The following is a 22,786-nucleotide window of genomic DNA, read 5'->3' on the forward strand; positions in this document are numbered from 1 at the left end:
CGAAGAGACCCAAAGAAGAGTTCCGATTCAAAGACGAATACAGAGTCTAAACTTACCAATTGAAATTGGTCAACGGCGGTATGTCGTTTGGAATGATGTAACAAAAATTAATCGCTTAGGTCCTGATGGTCGAAGGTATGTTCGCCGTCCAATAATTCAAGAGTTTGATTCTCGCTGTGCCCCACTCGTAGTTGAGTATTGTGGAGGTTCAATCATGGTGTGGGGGATTTTTTATCTGGAATGGTGTAGGTCCACTCCATAAGATTGATGGAATTTTAAACAAGGAGAAATAAGTCGAAATCCTAAAAATGTCATGGTGCCATGGACTGAGGAAAATGTGCCTGTTATAAGGAAGATAACAATTCAAAGCATACGTCTAAGTTGACCCAAAAGTTTTTTAATTAAAATTCTATCAATGTTTTGGAGTGGGGATCGTCCAGCCCAGACTTAAAACCTATAGAACATTTCTGGGTGATGTTAAAAGATAACCAAAAAAATACCAACTGGAAGTAAGCAAGTTTTTGTAATATCATTATTTTTTGTTGATAAAATATTTTCGTTTCTAATTAGTTGCGCACCCAAATCGTTGATTCCACATGTTTTTGTTAAAACCTTCAATTCGAATTTTAAACAAAATGTTTACTATTATTAGAGTTTAAGTTGAACATAGGTTTCAATACAATAAATCTACGTGATTTATTGGAAAATAACATCATTTACTTCAAAATAGGTGTCGTTTCTAATTAGTTGTCAACAGCTGTACGTATCTATAAATAATTGTATATAAGAGTTCATACATATATAAATATACATACATATGTATGTATGTATGTACATATGTACATATGTTACAAATGTTTGATTGATTTTCGTGAAAAGGTGTTTTAGCCAAAGTTGATGAATCAAAATGTTGACTTGTTGGTTCAAAAGGTACTACACATTTAATTTGATGCAACTGCTTGAATTCGAAGACATTATTTGATTAAAATTTTCTTCAACAAATAAATTAGATATGTATGTCAATGATGATTAACTAAATTAACTATTTAATCGCTAAGGAGTTGATTCTTGTCAAACTTTATTCATTGTAAACGCATAGGTTTTTATTCACAAACCTCTCTAGATACTATCATATCTTTCAACTGCTTGTTGTTTTGTACATAATTGTGCGGAGACTGGCGTTAGTAGACGGCTGTTTGATATCGGTTTGTTCGCAATATTTAGTCATTCAAATACATACATACATATGTACATACATATATACCGTGACTAAGACTTATGAGCACTCTTTGCTGCCGCCGTTGTTTACATTTCGCTTTGTTATTGTGACTCTTCGACTTTATTTTTTTCAGTCGGAATTTTGTGTTTATCTTCGTGTTGTTTGTGCTTTTGTACTTTTACATACGGTGTGTGCGTTTCATTGCGATAGTGACGGTATCTGCTGAGTAGACTTGCATTGGAAGAGCGGTCGCTTCTACGCGAGTAGTTTTATATTATTTCCATTGTTTGTTTTCATGGTATATTTGTCTTAAATGCAGAAACAATTTTAGGTGCTGCCGATAGGCAAAAACAGCAATATTGTGTGCAACAACAAAAATACATTCATGTTGTTACATTTTTTGCTACAATTGATGCATCTGTAAGTATATACATACATACATACATACATGCATATACAGCTATGGACAGAGATTTAGCGCACTTTCTTAATGTGAAATATGATACTTAATAATGTTATATTTAAAGAAAGTAGAATCGTTATAATGTAAAAAAAACTATTTATTACCTCACTAAAAACTAAAGTAGTCCAAAATATCTTAGATAGATAGATTGTTGATTGAGGCATGCACTGCGACCACGGGTCTATTGTGCCCTCACCTAGCTCACAAAGACTCGCTTAGCCCCAGCATATTGATGAAGTCCAATATCCTACTGGGTGCTAGCGAGGCAGTGTGATCCCTATCCGGAAACATGGATCCGAGGGCCTTTGACCTGCGCCTACAGACTGCGTTGCAGTCGAACAGCAGGTGCTCCGGGGTTTCAGGCTCACTGTCGCAGAACCGGCAGTTTGCGCAAGCTGAGAGGCCCATGTTTGATAAATGCCTTCTTAGCTTGCAGTGACCGGTGTAGAATGCGACCAGGAGCCTGAGTTTGTTTCTTGGGAGGTTGATTATAGTCTCGAACCTCTTTTGGTTATACCCCCCCACTAACAGTTTGGCATGACGCATCCCGTGCGCTCGCTGCCAGTGTGCCTCCCTGCACGCTCTTTCCTCTTTGCGGAGCAGTTCCTTCACCGTATGGGGACCCACTCCAGTGAATGGTTCTGGCCCCACCATGACAGTGGAGGCTGCGGAGCGGGCAAGCTCGTCAGCCAGCTCATTGCCGGCTATTCCCCACCCAGATAAGGTGTACCTGGTTCTTTTCGGCTAGGTTGTCAAGCCTTTTTCTACACTCTTGCACTAGCAGCGATTTGATTTCGTAAGAGGAAATCGCTTTTAGTGCCGCCTGACTATCACTGATTATAGCTATTCGCTCGTTGCGATAGTTTCGGTGAAGGTTTATCTCAATACACCGGCTTATGGCCAGAACTTCGGCTTGGAAAATGCTCGGAAAGTTTCCCATCGGAATGGCGAGCTTGGTACGCGGACCCGCGATACCCGCACCTATTCCTTCCGATGTCTTCGAGCCATCGGTGTACCACCTCAGTGTGCTATCCCTTAGCATTTGCTCAAGAGTGGTGTCGTTCCACTCACTCTTACTACCAAGGGTAACCTTAAACTTCCTTGTTAAGTGGGTCGTTTTGCTGATGCCGTCCCTTGGGAGGAGGCAATAGGAATACCACTTATTCTCTCCATCCTCTGGGACGAAATTATCTTGCCTTTGCCACCACCCTCCGCTGTTATCTGCAGAAGTGAGTTTCTTGGCTACTTGACCTATTATTATATGGAGCGGTGTGAGCTCCAGCAGGACCTCCAGAGCCGCCGTAGGGCAGGTCCGCATGGCTCCCGTCATGCACAAGCATGCCAGCCGCTGTAGTTTGGCCAGTTGGGTTCCCACCGAAGCCTGTGCCGCCACGGAGGCCCAGGACACCGCCCCGTATGTAATAATCGGTCGGACAATCATGGTGTATAACCATCTAATGATTTTTGGCTTACATCCCCAGGATCTACCCGCCAGCCATTTGCATACCATCAGTGCCTTTGTTGCCTTGGCTACCGTTTGGTTCACGTGCTGCTTCCATCGTAAGGTAGAATCCAGAGTGAGACCTAGGTATTTAACCTTGTTAGTTCATTTCAATCTCTCTGCCCCCAAGTGTGAGGTTCCTCAGGCCGGGTAGGGACCTGCGCCTTGTAAATGGGACGATGGTTGTCTTCGAGGGGTTGATGTTTTAATTCAACTCCCCTGCACCACCCCCTTTGCCAGATTCAGACCGCGTTGTACTAGGTCACAGAGAGTATCCTCAAATTTACCTCATCTTAGTTTTCTATAATAAAAATACAACGTTTTGTTCAGTTTACATTATTAAATCAAAATTGGCTTAGACAAGTATTTACCGCACTTTAAAAGATCAGTAAGGAAAAATAAATATTTTTAACAGGTGGCGTGAAATTTCTGTGATATTATATCTAACTTGGTTAATACTTAGTGGAATAACCGTGGCAAGCTCTCTATTAACCTTTGGCATTTGTCCAAAGGGATATAGTTCCACGCTTCCTGTACTCCTGCCCAAAGCTCGTCACAATTTTTAAATTTTCTTTGCCCAACTTTTTCTTTGACATCATTCCACAAGTTCTCGATCTGGTTTAGAATAGGATATTGGGCTGGCCAGTCGACAAGTGGAATTTTTTCCTGCGCAAGCCAGTTTTTTTACCACATTTGCTGTATGCTTGGGATCGTTGTCGTGCATAAAGTTCCAGTTTACGTGCATAATATCATAGGAATATGGCTCCATTGTATTCCTCAGTATATTAAGATATGCAAATTTATCTATATTACCTTCTATCTTTACTAGGGGTTCCCATACTTTTAAATGACACGCTTTGTGTTCTTGTTCGTAACAGTTCGTTGCTACGCTATTTAATACTCCTTTTCATTTGAAATTTTTTTCATGGTGACAATAGCGCTCGGTTTCAAATGAACGATATGGTCGAAAATTTGAATTTTTTTAACCATCAAGCAAAATGAACTACACCAAATATTAATTTAATTGTATAATGTTTTTTTCTTTATAATTTACTGAGTGTGCCTTTGCTTTTGTGTCATATAAATTGCTTATTTTTTATTAATGTCAATTAAAAAAAATTAGTGTACATACATACATATGTGGTAGCAGATGAAAGGATTTTACTGGGAAAAATATGTATGTATGTTTACACTAAATCTATTAGTCTGCTTTTAAAATAGCTGAAAACGCAAAATGGTTGCTAAGTTAAAACTTATGTGCGTTACTGTAAGTATTAAATGTAATAATTTAAAAATTAATTTCAATAAAATCGGAGTTACTTCTACTCCTTTAAATTTATATAAACATGTTAAAACGCTTTCCTTTTTACTAACTAAAAAATAATTTTTTATTTTTTTAAATGCAAAGGATTTAGTTCGAATATCATATTATCTAAAACAAAAAATGTAATTAATTCATGAATATTTTATAAAGAATAGATAAAAACTTAGAGTAACAAAATTGAAGGCTTATTGGCAAAAGAGTATGAAATTCGCGTCATAAATTTAGCCTTGAAAATATTAATAGTGGGTATTATATATAATCTTCTACCACATTCACGGTAATTCATTTTAAGCAAAATTTGAGACCAACATAAAAAATTATGCAACACGTTCTAAGTGTCGCGTAGCCGACCCGCATAAACATTTATGAAAATTTTGTGAAAAGTAAAACTGGAAAACTATTGGAGTTGCTGGACTCATGTGAAGGCACAGAGCGACACCAAAATAGAATTCGCCGATAATGAGCGACAAAAGAGTCTCCATATAAATACCAGCCAAGGAATACCTCCTTGGCGCGTTAGAGCGGGTTAATCAAAATTCTAGACTTTATTCTGAACAACAAACGTAAGGAGTTAGTTAACGTTTTTTGACACGGAAGGAAGCGTTTTTTCACCAGAGAAAGAAGTGTTGCGATTCCAATCGCGAATGCGTCAGAGGCATGTTAATTGCTTTTAACACACACAACGTTAGTTGAAATGTGTCAACAAATTTTCAAAATTGTTAAGCATCGTCGAAGCAAACTGTCCACTACTTTCTGCTTCCTACTTTGCGTACCATGAATCCTTGATCCCAGTTCAAAATTTGAGAATGTTGAGGTATGAAAATTGGTCAATTATATCATCTATCCTCACAAATGCTCCAATGCCATATCAGGAAAACGCTCCCCAGACCATCACGCTGCCAACGGTGTGCTTAACGGTTTTAGTGGTGTATCTGGAGATATATGGGAGACACATGGGGCGATTGACAAATGGTTTGGCATTGGATCCAATGCAATTTCATTGCCCACAAGTACTTTTTTTTTTTTCAAAACTTAACGTCATTTTCTAAATGTTCCTTGGTAAAGTTCAGCCGTGTTTTTATGTTTCTTTGGGACACCAATGGGACACCAATGGTCAGTTCTCAGGTCTTTCGTCCAAACAATGAGCATCATTGAGAAACTTTCGTACAAGTCACCCTGAGACGCTAGACTCTAATTCCTCATTTACTTCAGCCATAATCTTTCAAGAATATTTAAAAGGATCAGTCTTACTTTTTCTGATAATGGTCTACAAGCATGTTCCGATGCTTTACGTGCAGAAGCTTTACGGATTTTCTTTTTTTTTCGGCAAATTAGGACCACTTTTTTGTCTTTATTGTGTGGATCAGAAATCATTATTCTTTTTTCCAAAGTACAATGCAAATTTTTACCTTCTTTGAAATTTTTGATTTTATTTAATTGCTTCAAGTTAAAACAATGATTTTTTCCATGACTGCCAATTAATCAAATTAAATGTGATCAAAAGGAGTAGCAGAAACAAAATAAGCATAACAACGGCATCAGTTTACCGTTATAAGTTGTGGAAGTCATGATATACATACATACATATGTATACTAACGTAAGAAATTATTGCGATGCACTTATTGGATAAAACTAAAAACTGATTTGAATAATTTAAGTTGAAAATATGCTATTTCCGTAATAATTTTTTAAAAAGTTCAATTCTCTATTCACTAAATATTCAATGAAACTGAACGAAGCTTTCCGAGAAGACCTCGCAATTGTGCTATTATTTTTGCATTTACGACTCAAGGAAATTTCTGCTGAAGAGAAAATTTCTTTTTTCATTTCAGACAAAATTTACTGCGCTCAAAGAGAACTTCCATTTTTTTTAATAATATAATAATTTTTACATATTTCAAATTCATTTTAATAATAAATTTTAGTACGTTATTTTTTTTACCGGAACTATGCCCGTATTGGCGGTAATCGACACTGAAATAGTTTGAATCAGCGCACGATCAATATTTATGTTATGTATATACGCACATACATATGTGTGTATGTATATTTCATATTAAAAGTTCCTAATTATAGAGTCAGGAAAATTTAGAAAGTACTATATAAACTGGAATTGAAATTGAAAAATATTATTATTTAATCAAGTTTTCTAAAATATTTCTTTCTAATTTGGTTTTAGGTAGATGTACTTTTGTATATATGCTTATGAACCATTGCACAAAATACTTAAATTGCAATACGTAGCAGAGGTATTTATCTAATAAGAATAAACTGCATACACTAAAGTAGGAAAGGCAACTGCGATAATTCTTGACCAAACGGAAAAATATATTGGAGACTCCGTCGTTTTGGACATGTCATGTCAGCACGTATCACGACTCAATACAACAGCAGCAACGTCAGTTTTATCTGAAGATCAGGACCCGTATGTGTTCACAGAAACAGTGCCAACCACGCCACCCATTTTATTTAACGCTCAGGTGCTTATTGCTCCCAATAATTTTTTTTTATAGAATCGCATTTATCGGTAATTGAATATGTTTTCGATATATGTGTAGAAATCGCGAAGCAAGGTATACATAGACGCGCACGCAATAACAACTACTCCAACGCCAATACAAAGTTTATCCCCAACACCAGCCGTAAGTGCTGCAGCTCCAACCATAGACACACCAACGCCGGCGGCATTAGCATTCGCCTCACCAGTCACCAACAAACGACAAACACCAACAGTTACAACCAACGCAAAATCAAAATTCAATCAGAAACTACCATTGGGACCCTTGAATGGCAATAATACAAAAACGCAGGCGACATCGACGTTGGCTGCTGCAACGGGCCACAATGGGCCTTCAGCAGCGGCCGCGACAAAAACGGTTTCACCTTCAACTGTGAAGACAACAAATTCGCAATCTCAGAAGCAGCATCAGCAGCATAAGAAAGCTTTGAATGTGTGCATAGTGCGACCGCAGCAGCAGCAACAACTGGCACAGGCTGTGCGACAACAACAAAATTATAAAGTACAGCAGCAGCGGAAGCAAGCCTCATCGCCACCGCCCCTATTTCAGCACACTCCCTCTCTATGGCAAACGCCGTTGCTATTGGACACGGGGTCGGCGGTGGTTAGCCCACCGACATCACCCGCTTCGTTGCCCTCTCCACCGGTTGCGGTTGCGCCAACACCCACCTCGGTAACATTACCGATTGCTGCAGCTACAGCTATGGTTAGCCCTCTGATTACAGTATCAGCGACAACATTGCCACCATCTAAATTTCATCACAATACACTGGCACAGCATTTGCAAAAATTAGAATGCATTAAGAAGCCAAAGAAACCCATTTCTGGAGGCAATGTTCATAACGGTAAGCCTATAAAACTGTTTCAAGTGCAACAAAATATTCAGGAGCAGGACACAGCATTGAAGCAGCAGCGTACACCCTTGTTGTTACAGCAGCAGAATCAACAGTTAAGTGGCATAGGCGCCAAAACTGTTATTGTTCAACCGACGGCGGCAATCTTGCATGCACATGCGGCTCAACAGTCTCAGTCGCAGACGCAAATGCACAACAAGTCGCCTATGGTTATGCCCTCTGCACCGCCTCCATTGCAGGCAATTCAGGCGGTTACACCACCTCAACATTCCGATTCCGATTTGAATGAGATTCCAGTAAATGTTATATTTCGCAAGCCGCAAACGAGTGAAATGCATCACTCACAACTCGGTGGCACTGTAAATGCGAACGCTATGACCAATACTGTGAGTTCCAGAAGTAGCAGTGTCGACAACACAACGGTGAATAGAAGGGGCTCAGCGATTGAAATAATAAACAAAACGAGCTCAACTAAGACAAAGCCTAAATCAATATCTACAGCTGTTACGGCCGCTGAAACTGTAATTCTGCCGCCGTCCACTCTACAGCCTTTTCCACATGTGTTACGCGACATTGTTTTCACGCACACCGTACCGGCGCAAATTGCGGCGCGCGAAGATGCTTCGAGGCTACCTGCCCCCATATACAACACACCTCATCTCCAACCACCTGCCGCTATACATAAACAGCCGCAAAATATGTCTTCCAATGCAAAGCCATCACCTCCAACATCGGCACAACAGCTGAAATATGATACTACAACCTCTGCTCAACTTGCATGTAAGCCAGGAGAAGGTGGTAAAAACGCTGGTGACGAAGGAAAAACTCCACAAAAGGTAACGGATACACAAAATGTAAACGCTGTAGCCAAAACTCCGTCGGCTGCTGCCAAAAATACATCCAAACGAAAAACATCTGCAACAGCAACGGCTTTGGCGAAAAACAAAAACTATTTGCCACAATATGCAAAGAAGCGCAACCACAAATTGGGACCGCTGTTTCGAACATATGATAACCAAATGGTGGTAAGTGCTAATGATTCGCTAGAAAGCAACACTAATCCGCAGAAGAAACGGAATTGCCATGCTGTGGCAGTAGTAAAGATGTCTAGTGCCGAAATTGAAGCAGATACAACTTTGTTGGCCTCTGATGTAGTGCTGCCATACTGCATCCAAAAACATTGGTTGTTTATTACCCGCGATGTACAGTTAGTGCAAGGCGTTGGTGTGGTTGCTACTGCAGATGGTAAAGGTGTTGGTAGTTTAGGAGCGATTTTGCAGGTGGCAAGTGATCGAGAGTCCCAAATTTCTCATCGAAAGATGCTTTTGCGGCGTCAAGCGATGCAGCTCCTCTCCACTCAATCCTTGCAAAAACTGCCGATGCAGGCAGCAAAACGCCGATTGATGTGTGTCGATCGCTTACTCAGAAAGTACGCCCGTCATGGTGGAGATGAGTAAGTGTGCACGTGTTGCATTATTTTTTTTGAATCAAATATCATTTTAATACGATAATTTGTCAAATTTTAACTTTGCATCTTACCTTTCAGCATAATCACTCCAAAGAATTGTAACTCCGTTGGTTGTTGTAAAGACGTTCTTGAAATTGCAGCCCAATGTGAAGATCACATTGTGGACAATATCTCGCAGCATATCTTCTTGCCGTGTACGGCGAAATTCGCCGACAACACCCAATGCCGAATTCCCGTATTTGATATAATGCACGACCTGCCACTTTGTGTAGAGCATGCGCGCAAACGTGATGCCTATAATCGTGTCGTGCAAGATCAACAGCGAGTTGGGAGTCACAAATTGACCACGGCAACTGTAGCTACTGCAATGACTCAATCTTCTCTGGACTGTGATGCCGGTGATTTGTTGCGACAACTTCAACAAATTCAGCATCAACATAAACAGCAGCAGCGACAGCAGCAGACGCATATGCAGCCTAACGTACATAGCACTGCTACAGTTGGCAAGAACAAGAAATGTGTCAATATGAAAGCGACAACCACGCGTAAACGGAAAGCTCCCAATACACCGGGGTCCAATACGGTCGGTCGACCACAAAAGCGTCCGCGTAAAATAGGAGCTAACGGAGCGCCATCTGCTCCTGTTGTGTCTGCAACAATAGCTCCAATGCAATTAACTTCAGCTGTGTTGCAGAGAAAGGGTAGCACCACCTCACTGGAATCGATTGCAAGTAACTCGCAATCCTCCAATTCCCAGCCGCATTATATTTCCTCGAATATAAGTGTTAAAAATCAAACCCAAATAGCTATGCCCGCGTTGGCACCGCTCAGCGGACACAATGCGCCAATCGTTAGCAGCACTTTGACGGTGGGTTCGGCGCCAAAACGTACGCTTAACTTCAGCACAAGCAGCCGCGATAGCGTTGCAACTCTTGGAGGCACCGAAAATGTTATGGCTCAAAATTTGAAGCCACATGAAATTAACCAACTGGTTGCACAGTTCTCTGTTGCAGTTAGTAGTAACAACAACAATAATAATGAAAATAGCAACAGTCTCACTGCATATAGCAACAGCAGTATAAACAACACTTATAATTACTTGAGCTCAAATTGTGACTCCAACTTCACATCGGCGCTGGGCTCATCATCATCATTGCCCTCATCAACAGAGGAACTGTTCCGTCAAGAATTGCTAAGTGTTTGTGAGAACAGTTCAGCCTATGCCAGTTCTGAGGATACCGGTTTAGGCGGATTGAGTGAGACTGAGCTGATGGTGGGTCCCAATGATGCAGGTGAGTCAAATTGTATAGGAATTCTATAAAAATAGTTAGCAATATTTTGTGTTCAACATTTTTGCGCAGACGACATACCGTTGGGAGATACACGCTTGTTAGAGGAACATGATCTAGCAAATGTTCTTAGTGCCCTACCAGAGGATGCATTCAATGAGCTATTTACAGCAGGTAAATCAACAATTGTAAAAATACTCTAGTTTAGATATATCTGAGTTTTCTGCTTTTTTTTAATTACTTAGTATAAACACATGGCGCAAATAATATTGGATATTTTACTATGAATATTTCATATTGCCAGGGCGGCGTTCTTTTTAATTAAGTAAAATCATATTAAGTGTGTTAGGCTCGAATATCGGTGAAAATAAAATAAATTTGTCCGGCAAGCGTTGGTTAACGGTAACTCAACTTCTTATTTTAACCCGATCAGTGAATGAATAACATTTTACTATTTGTTATGTCGTTGAATTTGACAAAATTCCAAAGATTTTTCAATCTAATCTGTCCATTTTCCTTTAGTTTGGGACATTTGAAGACGTGGAAGATATGTCCTTTTAAAAACAGGCGCCCAATGGAGTTGCACTCATTTTATTTGAAATAACATCATACATACAGCGATCGTTTTAAAATTCTTTTATCAGTTTGTTCGATTGTTAGAGAACATTTTATATTCTTGAAACTAGCAAGAATCAAATTCGAGAAATTATTATTTTTGTCAGTAACACATACTATTAACGTGCCACATACTAAAAAAAAAATCCTGAGTTTCATTAAGGTACATTCCTCACATACAATCACCAATCATATGGAGTAAAGTCACCTGGATATTATATGTTGTTATATGGGGCTATGTCAAGTTTTCGCCCAATTTTATCTATTTTAGGCTCAAAGGTACATTGTTACGAGTAAAAGATGCATATAATCGCTCGGAAGTTCAAAAATCTTTATAGTAAGTATAAGTATGTTTGCTCAGGAAAGTATTGACCCGATTCAATCCATTTTCGCTGAACAGATATAATATTATCAAGAAAAGATTCCCTCTGAATTTCAATTATATATCCCATACAATGAACATTTTGCGTGCAAAATTTTATCCTGCTATATTAATAGCTTCTTGACTTATGTACTGAAAAGCGAATGAATCATATGGAGCTTAAAATTGTGTTATATGGGAAGTAGACGTTATTGTAGTCCGATATCGACAATTTTGACACTCTGACACAGGAATGTGAAGAGAATGCCCGGACTACATTTAGTCAAAATCGGATGTGGTTTCACCTAAAAGTGGGCGGTGCCATGCACACGTCCAATTTTTACCCCGTATCCCATAATATACAAAAAAATAAATTCAATCATTCGGAAAAAAAAAAAAAAAATAAAGAAGAAATAACTTCCAAATGGACAATGACCCGAAACACACTGCTATTTGTGGTTTGTTTATTGGAGGATTGAGGTTTTGAAGTGACCGTGCTAAATCACATGATCTAAATATACACCAGTAAGTTCGCGACTGAGAGGTGCCACGCGTCGTTCAACTCTGTTAAATGCACTCCTTCCTGGAACATTTGTAGCTATAAAAATTGCATCTAAATGAAAATCTTTAAAATGTTGTAAAGCTGAAACTATAACGCGGAAGACAATTTTGTAAATTTGATTAAAACTATAATATAAAATAAAGTGCGATTCGCAGAAGAGGCCCAATGTTAATACCAAAGCTTCGTTACAACTTAAATATTAAAAAACATAGATTGTGTTTATAAATGTTTAATATTTTTTGTTTACCTATAAATTTCACGTTTGTACATCACAAATTTTGAAATGTGATGTCACAAAGCTTTTGACCCCCCCTGCCCCTTGTCGCACAATGTCACTTCTGAATGATACCCTCCCCCCCTTCAAGGTGTGACGTAATTTATGGATGGCCCCTTTGCAGCTGCATTGAAAAATAAGGGATGCGCAACCTAATATTGAAAGACAATTTCTCATTAATTTTGTGCTTTATTTTTATCGCACCATGATTTTGGAATTTTGCAGGATAAAGGAATGTTTAATAATTTAATTAGTGTAATTTTTTACTAACTTAAAAAGAACAATAAATGTCCTAGTAATAAGAATAAAAAAAGTTATTTAGTGCCCTCTTTATAATTTTATTCATTTAAAAAGTGACAAGGTAGATTCGGTGCAATCGTTTTATATCACACTGTTGTATATTGATTTTCAAAAACTAAGTGTATCGGGTTGTTAATATATATACATAAGGATTTAACTTTTTAGTTTTGTTACTGACAAAAGAAAAAACAGTTTGATAGGCATGCCATGCTGTAATTTGAATAACAAACTTTTTGGCAAACTTAATATACCTTTTTCAAGGCATAAAATTTTAAAAATATTAAAATTTAAAATGTCGAGAGCGTTCCGCGAAGACCAGCTCTATGATACCAGAATGCACCGGGAATTCCGGCGAAATCAATAGCTGTATATAATTAATTTATCTCGAGTTAGACTACATGTTCCGGGAGAATGTATTCACCGGACCGAATTCACCATGTCAATGCGGAATGAGGGCATTTCGAGTAGGCATAACAAGAATAAGTTTATCGCGTCACTCAGCCGGTCAGTCGAATGCAAAGCTCACAAAACTTAATTTTTGCTTTAAGAAATTTAATTTGCAATCTTTTTTTATCAATCTTTTTCTTTTTACTTCGTCGTTTATGGCTTTATAGTTGTTAGGTCTCAAGTATACATCTTTTCTATGAAGTTAAGCAAATCTTTTTTTTTTATATATATTTTTTTAGTACATCAAGAAGAACGTGAAGAAGTTGAGCGAGCTCTTGAATTGGCTGATAAACATCTAAAGAGTCTACAACAGACCATTGGCTCGGATATTGATTTCTTAGGAGAATTTCCTGATGATGATGAGATCTTAGCTGATACCGATGCTATGTGTAGCAAAATGGGCATGATGCATTCACCAGATGCTACGTCTGGCATTGACACGTCAACACTATTTATTGATAGTGGTAGCAACAGTGTAGGAGGAGGTGGTGGGAGTTTAAATTCAAGCAATATTGCTGATATACGCGGTCTTGTACAAACATAAATGATGAGGCGAAGTAGTGAAGTGCGTCAAAGGAGACTACCTACATGAATATGAATATAGAAATATTAGAATATATAAAAAGGTAAAGATAAAGCAAACATTAATACAAAACAAAAAAAAAATGAAGAACCCGCAAAAAATTAAAAAGAAAACAAAAAAAGTAGTAAGATATTTGATAGAAAAAAGGATTTGAGAACATTTTAGTATTTCGCAATTTTATTCAAATTAAACTGTGCTAATAATATATGCAAACATTAAAAAATTAGATCTAGTTTTGCGTTTTTACTTGACTTTATTCGCGAACTGTTGGAATGTTTTGAGATCCTTGATAACAATTATAAATATTAATAAAATTCATGTATAATAAAATAATTTTAACCAATGAATACATATAAAATTATAACTGCAATATGTCTGTAAAGTGAAACACCGTTCTAAAGTGACAATGTTACCTTATTACCAGATGTGTTTGAACCTTGATATATAGCATACTTAAAAAAAATGTGTTATATAAAGAATGGAATCACAACTGAAATCAAAGACCATGAAATATGTATGTAAATATTTATTTCAAAAAAGCTGAGAAACGTTTTACTGAAAGAATAATTACGGTATTAATATGATTGTGGAAACATTATCGTAATGGTATATAAATATAAGTTTTAATTTATGAAAATCTGTAAACATTGAAAGAACCTAAGCAAACAATAGATAGTAGCGGGATGAGGGTATGCTGCACAGCAACTGAAATTTTTATTTGCTGGACGGAGCGCTATGTATTATAGTAAATTCACGAACATACATATTGCTTATTATGATAAATGAACGAATGTCAAGTCAGCAAAAACAAAAAAAAAATTTAAAATTATTTGTATATTAATCATAATTTTCAGTGGTTTTCTTTTTATTTGCTTCATTCACTATGGAATGTTAAAGCTATAAATTTGTTGCATTATATTTTTTACAAAACACTGCTTCTTTCTTATCGTCCAATGGCGTTGCTTGACTTTCGTTTATAGTTTTCTAAAATTGTAGACTAATAATGACTAAAAAGTGCGTTTAACTTCAAGTAGCACTAAATTCTTTGAAAGAAATGTAAATTGATAAATTTAAGACACATTAAAAACGAGCGAAGGGAAGAGAGAATTATGCAAGTAGGGGTTTCTACTTAAATTGCAATTTATTATTTTCAATGCCTGCTAAGGTGTCACTACGTCACTTTACGGCTTTGAAACCAAAATACTGATAAAACGTTGGAAGGTGTTATTGTAACCGATAACCTCTTGGGCAACCACCCATTGTATTATATATATAAATTATACTACGAACATAATTATAACTAGTTTAAGCTAAAGCTTTATACACTTTCATTTTATATTTTTGGGTTTCTTCGCAATGTTTCTTTCAATTGATTGAAATTTGAATTTATTTATCTATATTGTGGTTTAGTGACAAATGGCTTTAGTTAATTGTAAAATAACAAATCATTATGCTGAAATTGAAGTTAAAAAATGTAAATGTAGCATGTGGAGAAGGTACTTTTATGATGTGTGTTGTACGTCCTTTCAGAACATAAATACTAATTTGATTGCATACTCGTATGCAAAAATGCGAACTAGCAATAAATATCTTTACATTTATATGTATGTACATATATACATATAATGCCGATTTTTATTGCTGCATCTAAGTATGTAAATTCTATATAATTGTATACATATATAGAACATTTGGCATGTGTGTGTTGTTTCGTCTGTTTTTGCTATGCGTTTAGTATCCCTTATCTCTACAAAAAATATTCTGTGTAACCAAAAAAATGAAAACTAAAACTAAAACAAAAAAAAAAAAACGTTTTCTCAGCCATAAATAAATTTGTATTTAGCTGTACAATATATTTAGCCTTTAACTTGTATATTTTCATCTATTCACACTTCGTTCAATCATTTACTCTCATCTCATTTGTCATCTACGCTCGAGTATTATAATATGTACATATGTAAGTGCATTTTAACTAATTTCTATATTTATACAATTACGCTCATCTTTTCATTATTCATCATGCACACATTTATCATATGTGAACGCACACTTTCGCATATAAATATATGTAAATATATATAATCCTAGGTATTTATAAGTATATAAATACACAATCTAAATTGCCTACCAGCTGGGATGGAAAAGGTGTGAATAAAGAGTGCGTTTTACCGAGCTCATTACTTAGCTACGAAATGTGTAAGCAAACGGAAGGCTGCTTTAACAGTAGAATGTCAGAAGACGGTCTCCTTCTCGTTGCAATCGTACGACAACCAACGCATAGTCCGTCAAATGTCCTGTACTATATAATATAATAATAATGTTGAAAATCGACTCTTACTCGTACATGTGTATCATCAATTAGTATACAACAAAAACCCACTAGAAATTAAAGATGAAATCTTGTATAAAACGTAAATTTATATTGCGCCCAATAGCATTGTACAAAATTTAATCCATCTGAATGCGAACCTAAAATATTTTCAAGCAAAGAATGAAAAAAACACGTATAAAAATGAACCGTAACTCCGGAAATATCGAACAAAATTTGTTATACACTGCATATATTTTTTACTTTAATCAATATTTTGTTATAACATAGCTTTTATTAACATAAACTTAATAAAACTTATTTTCTAGACATTATGTAAGAATATGTAATTTAACCGCATTGAATTACACATACATACATACATATAAGTTCATGCATGCATACAGATTTGCATATATGTATATATCCATATATACCATACTTGTAAATGAATAGTATATAGAAATAATAACAGCTATTTTTATTTAATACTATATAAATGAAATTATTGCTGCATCAAAAGTAAACCGAGATATACAAGCGAAACATAACAGTAAAAATTAACGAAGTATGTAAATTACATCGGAAGAATGAGCTCTTTATGTATGTAGTTAATAGCGAAAGAAATCGTTACATACGACTTGTATGCCGTATACTGCAACGTAAAGTGTCAAATTCGTGTTCACATTTAAATGCACGCATACATTCTTAAATTACATATTATGTAACTTTCTTTCGTAATTTCTGCATTTGTGATTTATTTTTGTACGATTAAAATAAAATTTTTAACAAAAACTGAATAATCTGAAGAAAAAAAAGAATTTTTTAGAAAATAAAAATAAACAAAAAACCAAAACATAAATATTTGTTATTAATTCTTAAATTGTGTGCGATTGAAAAAAGGAAACTTAAAGATACATACTGTATTAAGGTTAATAGGATGGTAGAATTATGTAAAAATAATACTGCTTATTTTCTCGATGGAAAATGTTGCCCCATTATACAGGGTTTGTCCGGAAAGTAATAGGACTGAGTCGATTCAAAAAAAATTATTGAACAAATCGTTACAATTCTTTCAAAACTTTCAAAATATACTCCTCCTGCGTCGATGCAGTGCTGCTAGTGTGATTTCCACGAAAGGCATTCTCCGGAATAGCCTTGAAAGTCGAGGTGCAGGCTGCTGCATGGATCTCCTCTGTCGTCTCAAAATGCTTGCCTTTCATCGGCCTTTTCAGGCAAGGAAACAAAAAAAGGGATCCGGGATCACGTTTGGGCGTTGGGATACCGGCCTTGGTTTAGTAGCTGTTCACAAGAAAGGCGGCGTGAGCCGGGGCGTTGCCGTGGTGTAACTTTCAATCGGCTGCGATGTCTTGTCGAACCTGATTGACCCTTCGTTTGAGTCTCTTAAGGAACGTAAGACTTGACGTTGAGGGTTGGAGGAACAAATTCATGGTGAACGATGCCTTTGATGTCAAAAAAGACAATGAACATCGTTTTCACTTTGGATTTGCCCATTCTTCCCTTTTTTGGGCGAGGAGACGTCGGCGTGTGCCATTCGGAAGATTGCCTCTAACACACAACTTATTGCTAAAGCAACATCTGGGTAAGCCTGCTTGGTCAAATCAAACGTCGGGATTTACTGAGTTTCACACAGAATTTAGTCGCGTCCCTCAGCTCTAATGAACGCTGCTTATGTTCGCTCGTACCACTCACAGAAACACGTCACGCGAAAATGTTTATCCTGGCTCTCCAGTTGCTCGGAGACAACTGACCAGCCGTTCATAATTAGTTTATGTATATAATATAATAAATTTTTTAAACTGTAATTTACGAATCTAATAAAAAACGCTTATTATTTAATACTTTTTCTTTAACTTAACTTAAAATACTTTTAAACTTTTTAGAAAAATGAAAACTCACGGGGCAATTGACACCTTTATGTTTTGAGAGGGTAGAAAATGTTGCTCTTTTGTCTGTTTAGAAGCCAATACTTTGAGAAAAGAACACGCAACTTTGACAGCCCGTGCACAGAGTAGTTTAAATGCAACAATTTTGTGAAAAAAACGCTATTAGCATTAAACCCTCCCCACTTACACTAATGCGCTTAAGTTTACAAGAAACCCTTGTTCATGACCAAACCTTTGTTCATGACCACAAAAGCTGTGATGGTGTGCAAATATCTTGCGGGTAAGTCCTCTAAGGATTTCGTGGCAGTATAGAGAAGCCACAGTATAGGAGGTGTGTTCAAAAAGTATCGCGAATCGTAACTGACAGTTTTCTTCGATTGCAGGGGCGTGGTGCATCATGAGTTCTTGCCACAGGGAATCCGCCAGAAATGCCCGGATTTGTGGAAGAACAAAAATTGGCTTTTGCACCACGATAACGCACCTACTCACACATCGTTGCTTGTGCGCGACTTTTTGGCCAAAAACAAAACAGGAGCTGAAGAAGATAAAAAAAAAAATGATTTTTTGAAGTGCTTCGAAGATTGGAAAAACCGTTGGCACAAGTGTATAATATCTCATGGGGATTACTTTGAAGGGAACAAAATAGATATTCATGAATAAATAAATAATTTTTGAAAAAACACAAAATTCGCGATACTTTTTGAACACACCTCGTACTCTAGAATTATATACGAGTACACTTATCAAAACAATCCCCATGCATGGTCAAAATAATATATCTACGTATAAATACGTTATTTTATAAAGACTTCCGTTTTCGTGTAAAAGCGTTGGCGATAACGTTCAAGAAGAAGAAAATTAGTAGTGGTACAAGAAAAAAAAATATTCAGCAAAAAAAAAGGAAAAAGCTTTTGCGACGAGGGAGCGGAACAGTTCTCGAAAAAGCAAACCTTTTACAGACTGTGAAACATGGAGGCACTAATATGGTATGGGAATGTACGGCATCTGAAGAATTTGTTAAGTTCTGGTTTTATAGAGTCAAAAATGAAATGAGAATGTATTGCTTATTTAAATATTTTGAAAACCAATATAAAGAAAAGTATTAAACATTTGGGACTTGGTAACGATTTTGGTTCCAAAGTTGGACCCGCCCTAAGCGGCAGATGTACGAAAACTTTTTACCAAGGCAAATGCACATAATATGGGTTCTAAGACATATCGTCAGAAACAACAGGTACCTGCTTATAGCAATTGCACGGCTAGCTTTTAAATTCATCTGTCTATTTCGATGAAGTTATCTATCGTATCTTACCTCTACTAATATATGGAATTGACAATCTCCTAAGTAGCCATATAAAGGGCTAGGTGGAGTAATTTGCGATGTTCTTGTATTTTGACAGCAAATATTCTCATCTAGTATATTTTAAGATATTTCAGATATTAAGTCGTATATGGTCTATAGTAAAACAAACTAGAGATGGTCAACGAAAGAGATCGAAATATTATATCTCCGATATCAATTAACCAAAAGCTGTATTGTAAAAAAGCATTGAAACAGAAACATTTCCATATCAAGACTCCATTTTATTTACAAAAATAAATTAATATTAAAACTAATTTCTTAACATTGGTTGTCTCTCATAATTCGGTAGTCTCCAACTTACGTGCTAAAATTTGAGCATTATTTGTTAATTTATCAATTTGATTGTAAACATTGAAGTGCCGGTTGAGGTCATTTGTATGATTGAAGAGCTTTGCGGTGCCTTTCAGTGTTTCGTGTATATCCTGTGCGCCAATGGCAAGAAAATTGTCGTCCAACGAATCTTGACCGCCTTGACTGCAAAAAACATATTGGAGAAAAGTTATTACTTCGAAAAAGTAAATTTGTTTGATTTTACTTCTTTTATCTTAAATTTGTGAATTTACTGTAAATACAAAAAAGTGTGTAATTTTTTCTCATTAATTATCTTGATTTGCTTGGTTTTGAAGTTCTTTTTGCAATACGTGGGTTGGCTTTTATATATCAGGGTTGGAGGACAAAAACAAATATTAATTATCGAACGTCGCTTTATTCTTTTCCAAAATAGAAGAAATAAAGATCGATACACTTTTGAATGCGTTTGAATCAATTTTCCCACACTAGTTCATATACAACAAGTGAACTGAACGCATCAATCGCCTCATTGGGTCTCGAAAAGAGTTAAGCACTTTTTTCGTACGTCATTCCGTGCCAGGACTTTACGTAGGATGACTCCTTCAGTCGGTATTTTGACTGCTGTAAAATGCTGTTCTTTCAGTCGATGTGTGTGAGTGTGCATTGTCGTGACGAAGAGTGACCCGTTATCGGCGGTTGGTTTGCCTGATTTCTTGTAAGACAACTCGCGAATAAATGGTTGTTTTGTTAGATTCGGCCCATCGTAAAACATCGGGATCATTATGCGATACAAAGCGGTCCGAGCCGTGTTTCGAAACACCGCTTCGCATTTTTATGCGATTGACAATTCGTGTTTGCTCCACCGAGAAAAGAATTTTTTACAGTTAAATGTTCATGCAATATTGAATGTATGCTAGTCCCACAATGTATAGTTGTCTTAATCTAACGATAGGTCACATTACGATATTGCACTTATTAGCACACATCATAAATAGTTTCCGGGACAACAACTGATTTTGCACCACCTTCACGAAATTCGCTTTGGAGTGATCTACGACCTCGATTAAATTCACCATACTACTGATAAACACTGGTCTCTGATGGAGCTTCATCTCCAAATTCATTTAAGTTCATTGATGCACTGTTGCCGAGTTAATCCACGTCAAAAATTGAAAAATAATCGTACGAAAATGTTTGCGATTTAATTAATTTTTTTGGCTGAGCTGAATATTTCAGGTTGCTGTAAACAACGCCAAACTGATCTGAGTATGTATAACATCAAGAATGTTAAATTTTACGATAAAGTTGTGAGTTGGCAGATTGCAAAATAAAGGCTTCCAAAACATAAAATATAAAGACAACTTTCTTAAATATTTTGTTACAATTTGGTAATCTAGAAGAGTTTTAGTTTAATTTTGATAGATGAATCAACTCTTTTAAGTACATAAACCTTAGATCCGTAGATCTGTATTTATGATTGGTGAAACTTGAATATTTACCTCAGATTCTCGTCATTTCTGAACCATTCATTTTCGTAACTCTTCAGCCAGATCGGGTTTGAGCCTTGCACGCTATGTTTATTCGTGTTGGGCACTCGTGTTGCTGGCTCTGTGTTGTTGTGCAGTGATAATGACGAGTTTCCTACGTAGAATGTTCGTATATGATTTTGAACAAAATTAGTATTTACAGACAAGATATTTGAATATAACTTACGGAATATATTTACTTTAGCGGCGCGCAATTGCCTCTTATAACCCTTTCGCTGGGAGGCGCACAGTGCCAATGTTACTACTAATAAAGTGGCTAAAAATAAATTCGTAAAAATCAACCAAACAAACATTGGCTTCGGTGGTCCGGCGATAAGCAACTCAGCTTCCGCTGCCTGCGTATCCAAGACATTGAGCTCTTTGAAAAGATTGTCCAGATGTTCAATATGTAGATCGATTAGCTTTAACACTTCAGGCACTTCGTATATAGAATTATCCTCCCTTACAACCAAATGCATGTATAGATCAGTTTTGGTCTTATCAACCGAGCCATCCTTATTTTCATGCACCTTAATTTCGTCTATGTTTACTATTGCGCCAGTGACGTTGCTAAGTATACTGAATAAGGATTGGATTATTTTTCAAAAATTATAAAATACTATAATTAATATGAACATACTCTCTGAAGGCGTTAATTTTCTGTCGCAATTCATCCGGTTGCAGCCGAAAAACAAATTTCACTTTTTGATCCTCTCTCAGTAGATAGATAAATACATGAGCTACGTCCTTCATGCCCAAAGTATCGTTTGCTAGCACCATAAAATCGAAATAACCCTTCATTCCTTTCTGTGGGTCGAAATTTAATTGCACATTACCCGTTTCGTGATCAACAAGAAATGGTGACTTTTTAACATTTTCTAAGCCCTCCGACAAAGTTTGTCTGATATCACCAATTATATAGTAAGAGATTTTCGCATTCACTCCTTCATCTGGGTCTATAGCTTCCACACGCATAAACTGTGTTCCGAAATCGGCACTTGTGGTAATGCCACCAGTGAAAACCTTTGTGGGAAAATGTGGTGGATTATCATTAATGTCTAATACGCGCACACGTACGCGCACCACTGTACTATCAAATAATAGAACCTCTTCACTAGTGAGGTTATTATTCTCATTGGAGAACTCATAAGAGTCGTCGTTTTGAGTTTCGTCGTCAGTTATTGAGCGCAAATTTCGCGAGTGCTTGTATCGATTAAAATATTCTCCATTTCGCAAAAAGCCTGCCTGTTTCCGGCCGAAATTCGCCTTCATTTGCGTGGGAGCATTGTTACCTACGAAGCTATCTGAACGACGATTCGTTTGAAAAATACCATTTGCACAATTCTCCGTGGCTCTCACATAGAGCGAATAGTTGGCAATTACTTCACGATCAAGCTCCTTTTCGACGCTGAGTATGTGTGTTTCGGGATGAAGTTTAAAGTAACCTAGTTCATTGCCTTTTACAATGAAATAACAAATTAAACTAGGAGGATCATCAAGATCATCTACTTCATCTTTATCTATTGTGTCGGGTAGTTTAACTCGTTCCGATCCAGGATCAGCATGCTCTATATAAATATATATGGACCAAAATGTAGTTTTTAACGAAGTT

General features: G+C 36.7%; 2 protein-coding genes across 8 annotated transcripts in view; one reads left to right on the forward strand and one right to left on the reverse strand.

Annotated features, from left to right (window-relative positions):
• LOC105225780 (uncharacterized) overlaps window positions 1–16,949 on the forward strand; it is a 28,308-nt gene extending 11,359 nt beyond the window's left edge. For 5 of the 7 annotated variants that reach the window (XM_019990065.3, XM_029549987.2, XM_029549988.2 and 2 more), the window contains exons 2-6: window positions 6,688–6,988; window positions 7,067–9,333; window positions 9,427–10,640; window positions 10,710–10,811; window positions 13,436–16,949. In XM_019990065.3, coding sequence (XP_019845624.2) covers window positions 6,863–6,988; window positions 7,067–9,333; window positions 9,427–10,640; window positions 10,710–10,811; window positions 13,436–13,740 — 4,014 coding nt within the window. In that variant the 5' untranslated portion in view covers window positions 6,688–6,862 and the 3' untranslated portion in view covers window positions 13,741–16,949. Of the gene's footprint in view, window positions 1–760; window positions 1,640–6,687; window positions 6,989–7,066; window positions 9,334–9,426; window positions 10,641–10,709; window positions 10,812–13,435 lie in introns of those variants that run through there. The other 2 variants (XM_029549991.2, XM_019990067.3) reach the window with 2 other exon arrangements.
• A 259-nt stretch (window positions 16,950–17,208) lies between these two features.
• LOC105225782 (cadherin-23) overlaps window positions 17,209–22,786 on the reverse strand; it is a 34,670-nt gene continuing 29,092 nt past the window's right edge. Inside the window, exons 15-18 of the mRNA XM_011204399.3 lie at window positions 21,815–22,742; window positions 21,362–21,753; window positions 21,148–21,289; window positions 17,209–19,831 (exon numbers count right to left, since the gene is read on the reverse strand). Coding sequence (XP_011202701.2) covers window positions 19,633–19,831; window positions 21,148–21,289; window positions 21,362–21,753; window positions 21,815–22,742 — 1,661 coding nt within the window. The 3' untranslated portion in view covers window positions 17,209–19,632. The remainder of the gene's footprint in view (window positions 19,832–21,147; window positions 21,290–21,361; window positions 21,754–21,814; window positions 22,743–22,786) is intronic.

The sequence above is a fragment of the Bactrocera dorsalis genome, chromosome 2 (genome assembly GCF_023373825.1).
Source record: "Bactrocera dorsalis isolate Fly_Bdor chromosome 2, ASM2337382v1, whole genome shotgun sequence".
NCBI lineage: Eukaryota > Metazoa > Arthropoda > Insecta > Diptera > Tephritidae > Bactrocera > Bactrocera dorsalis.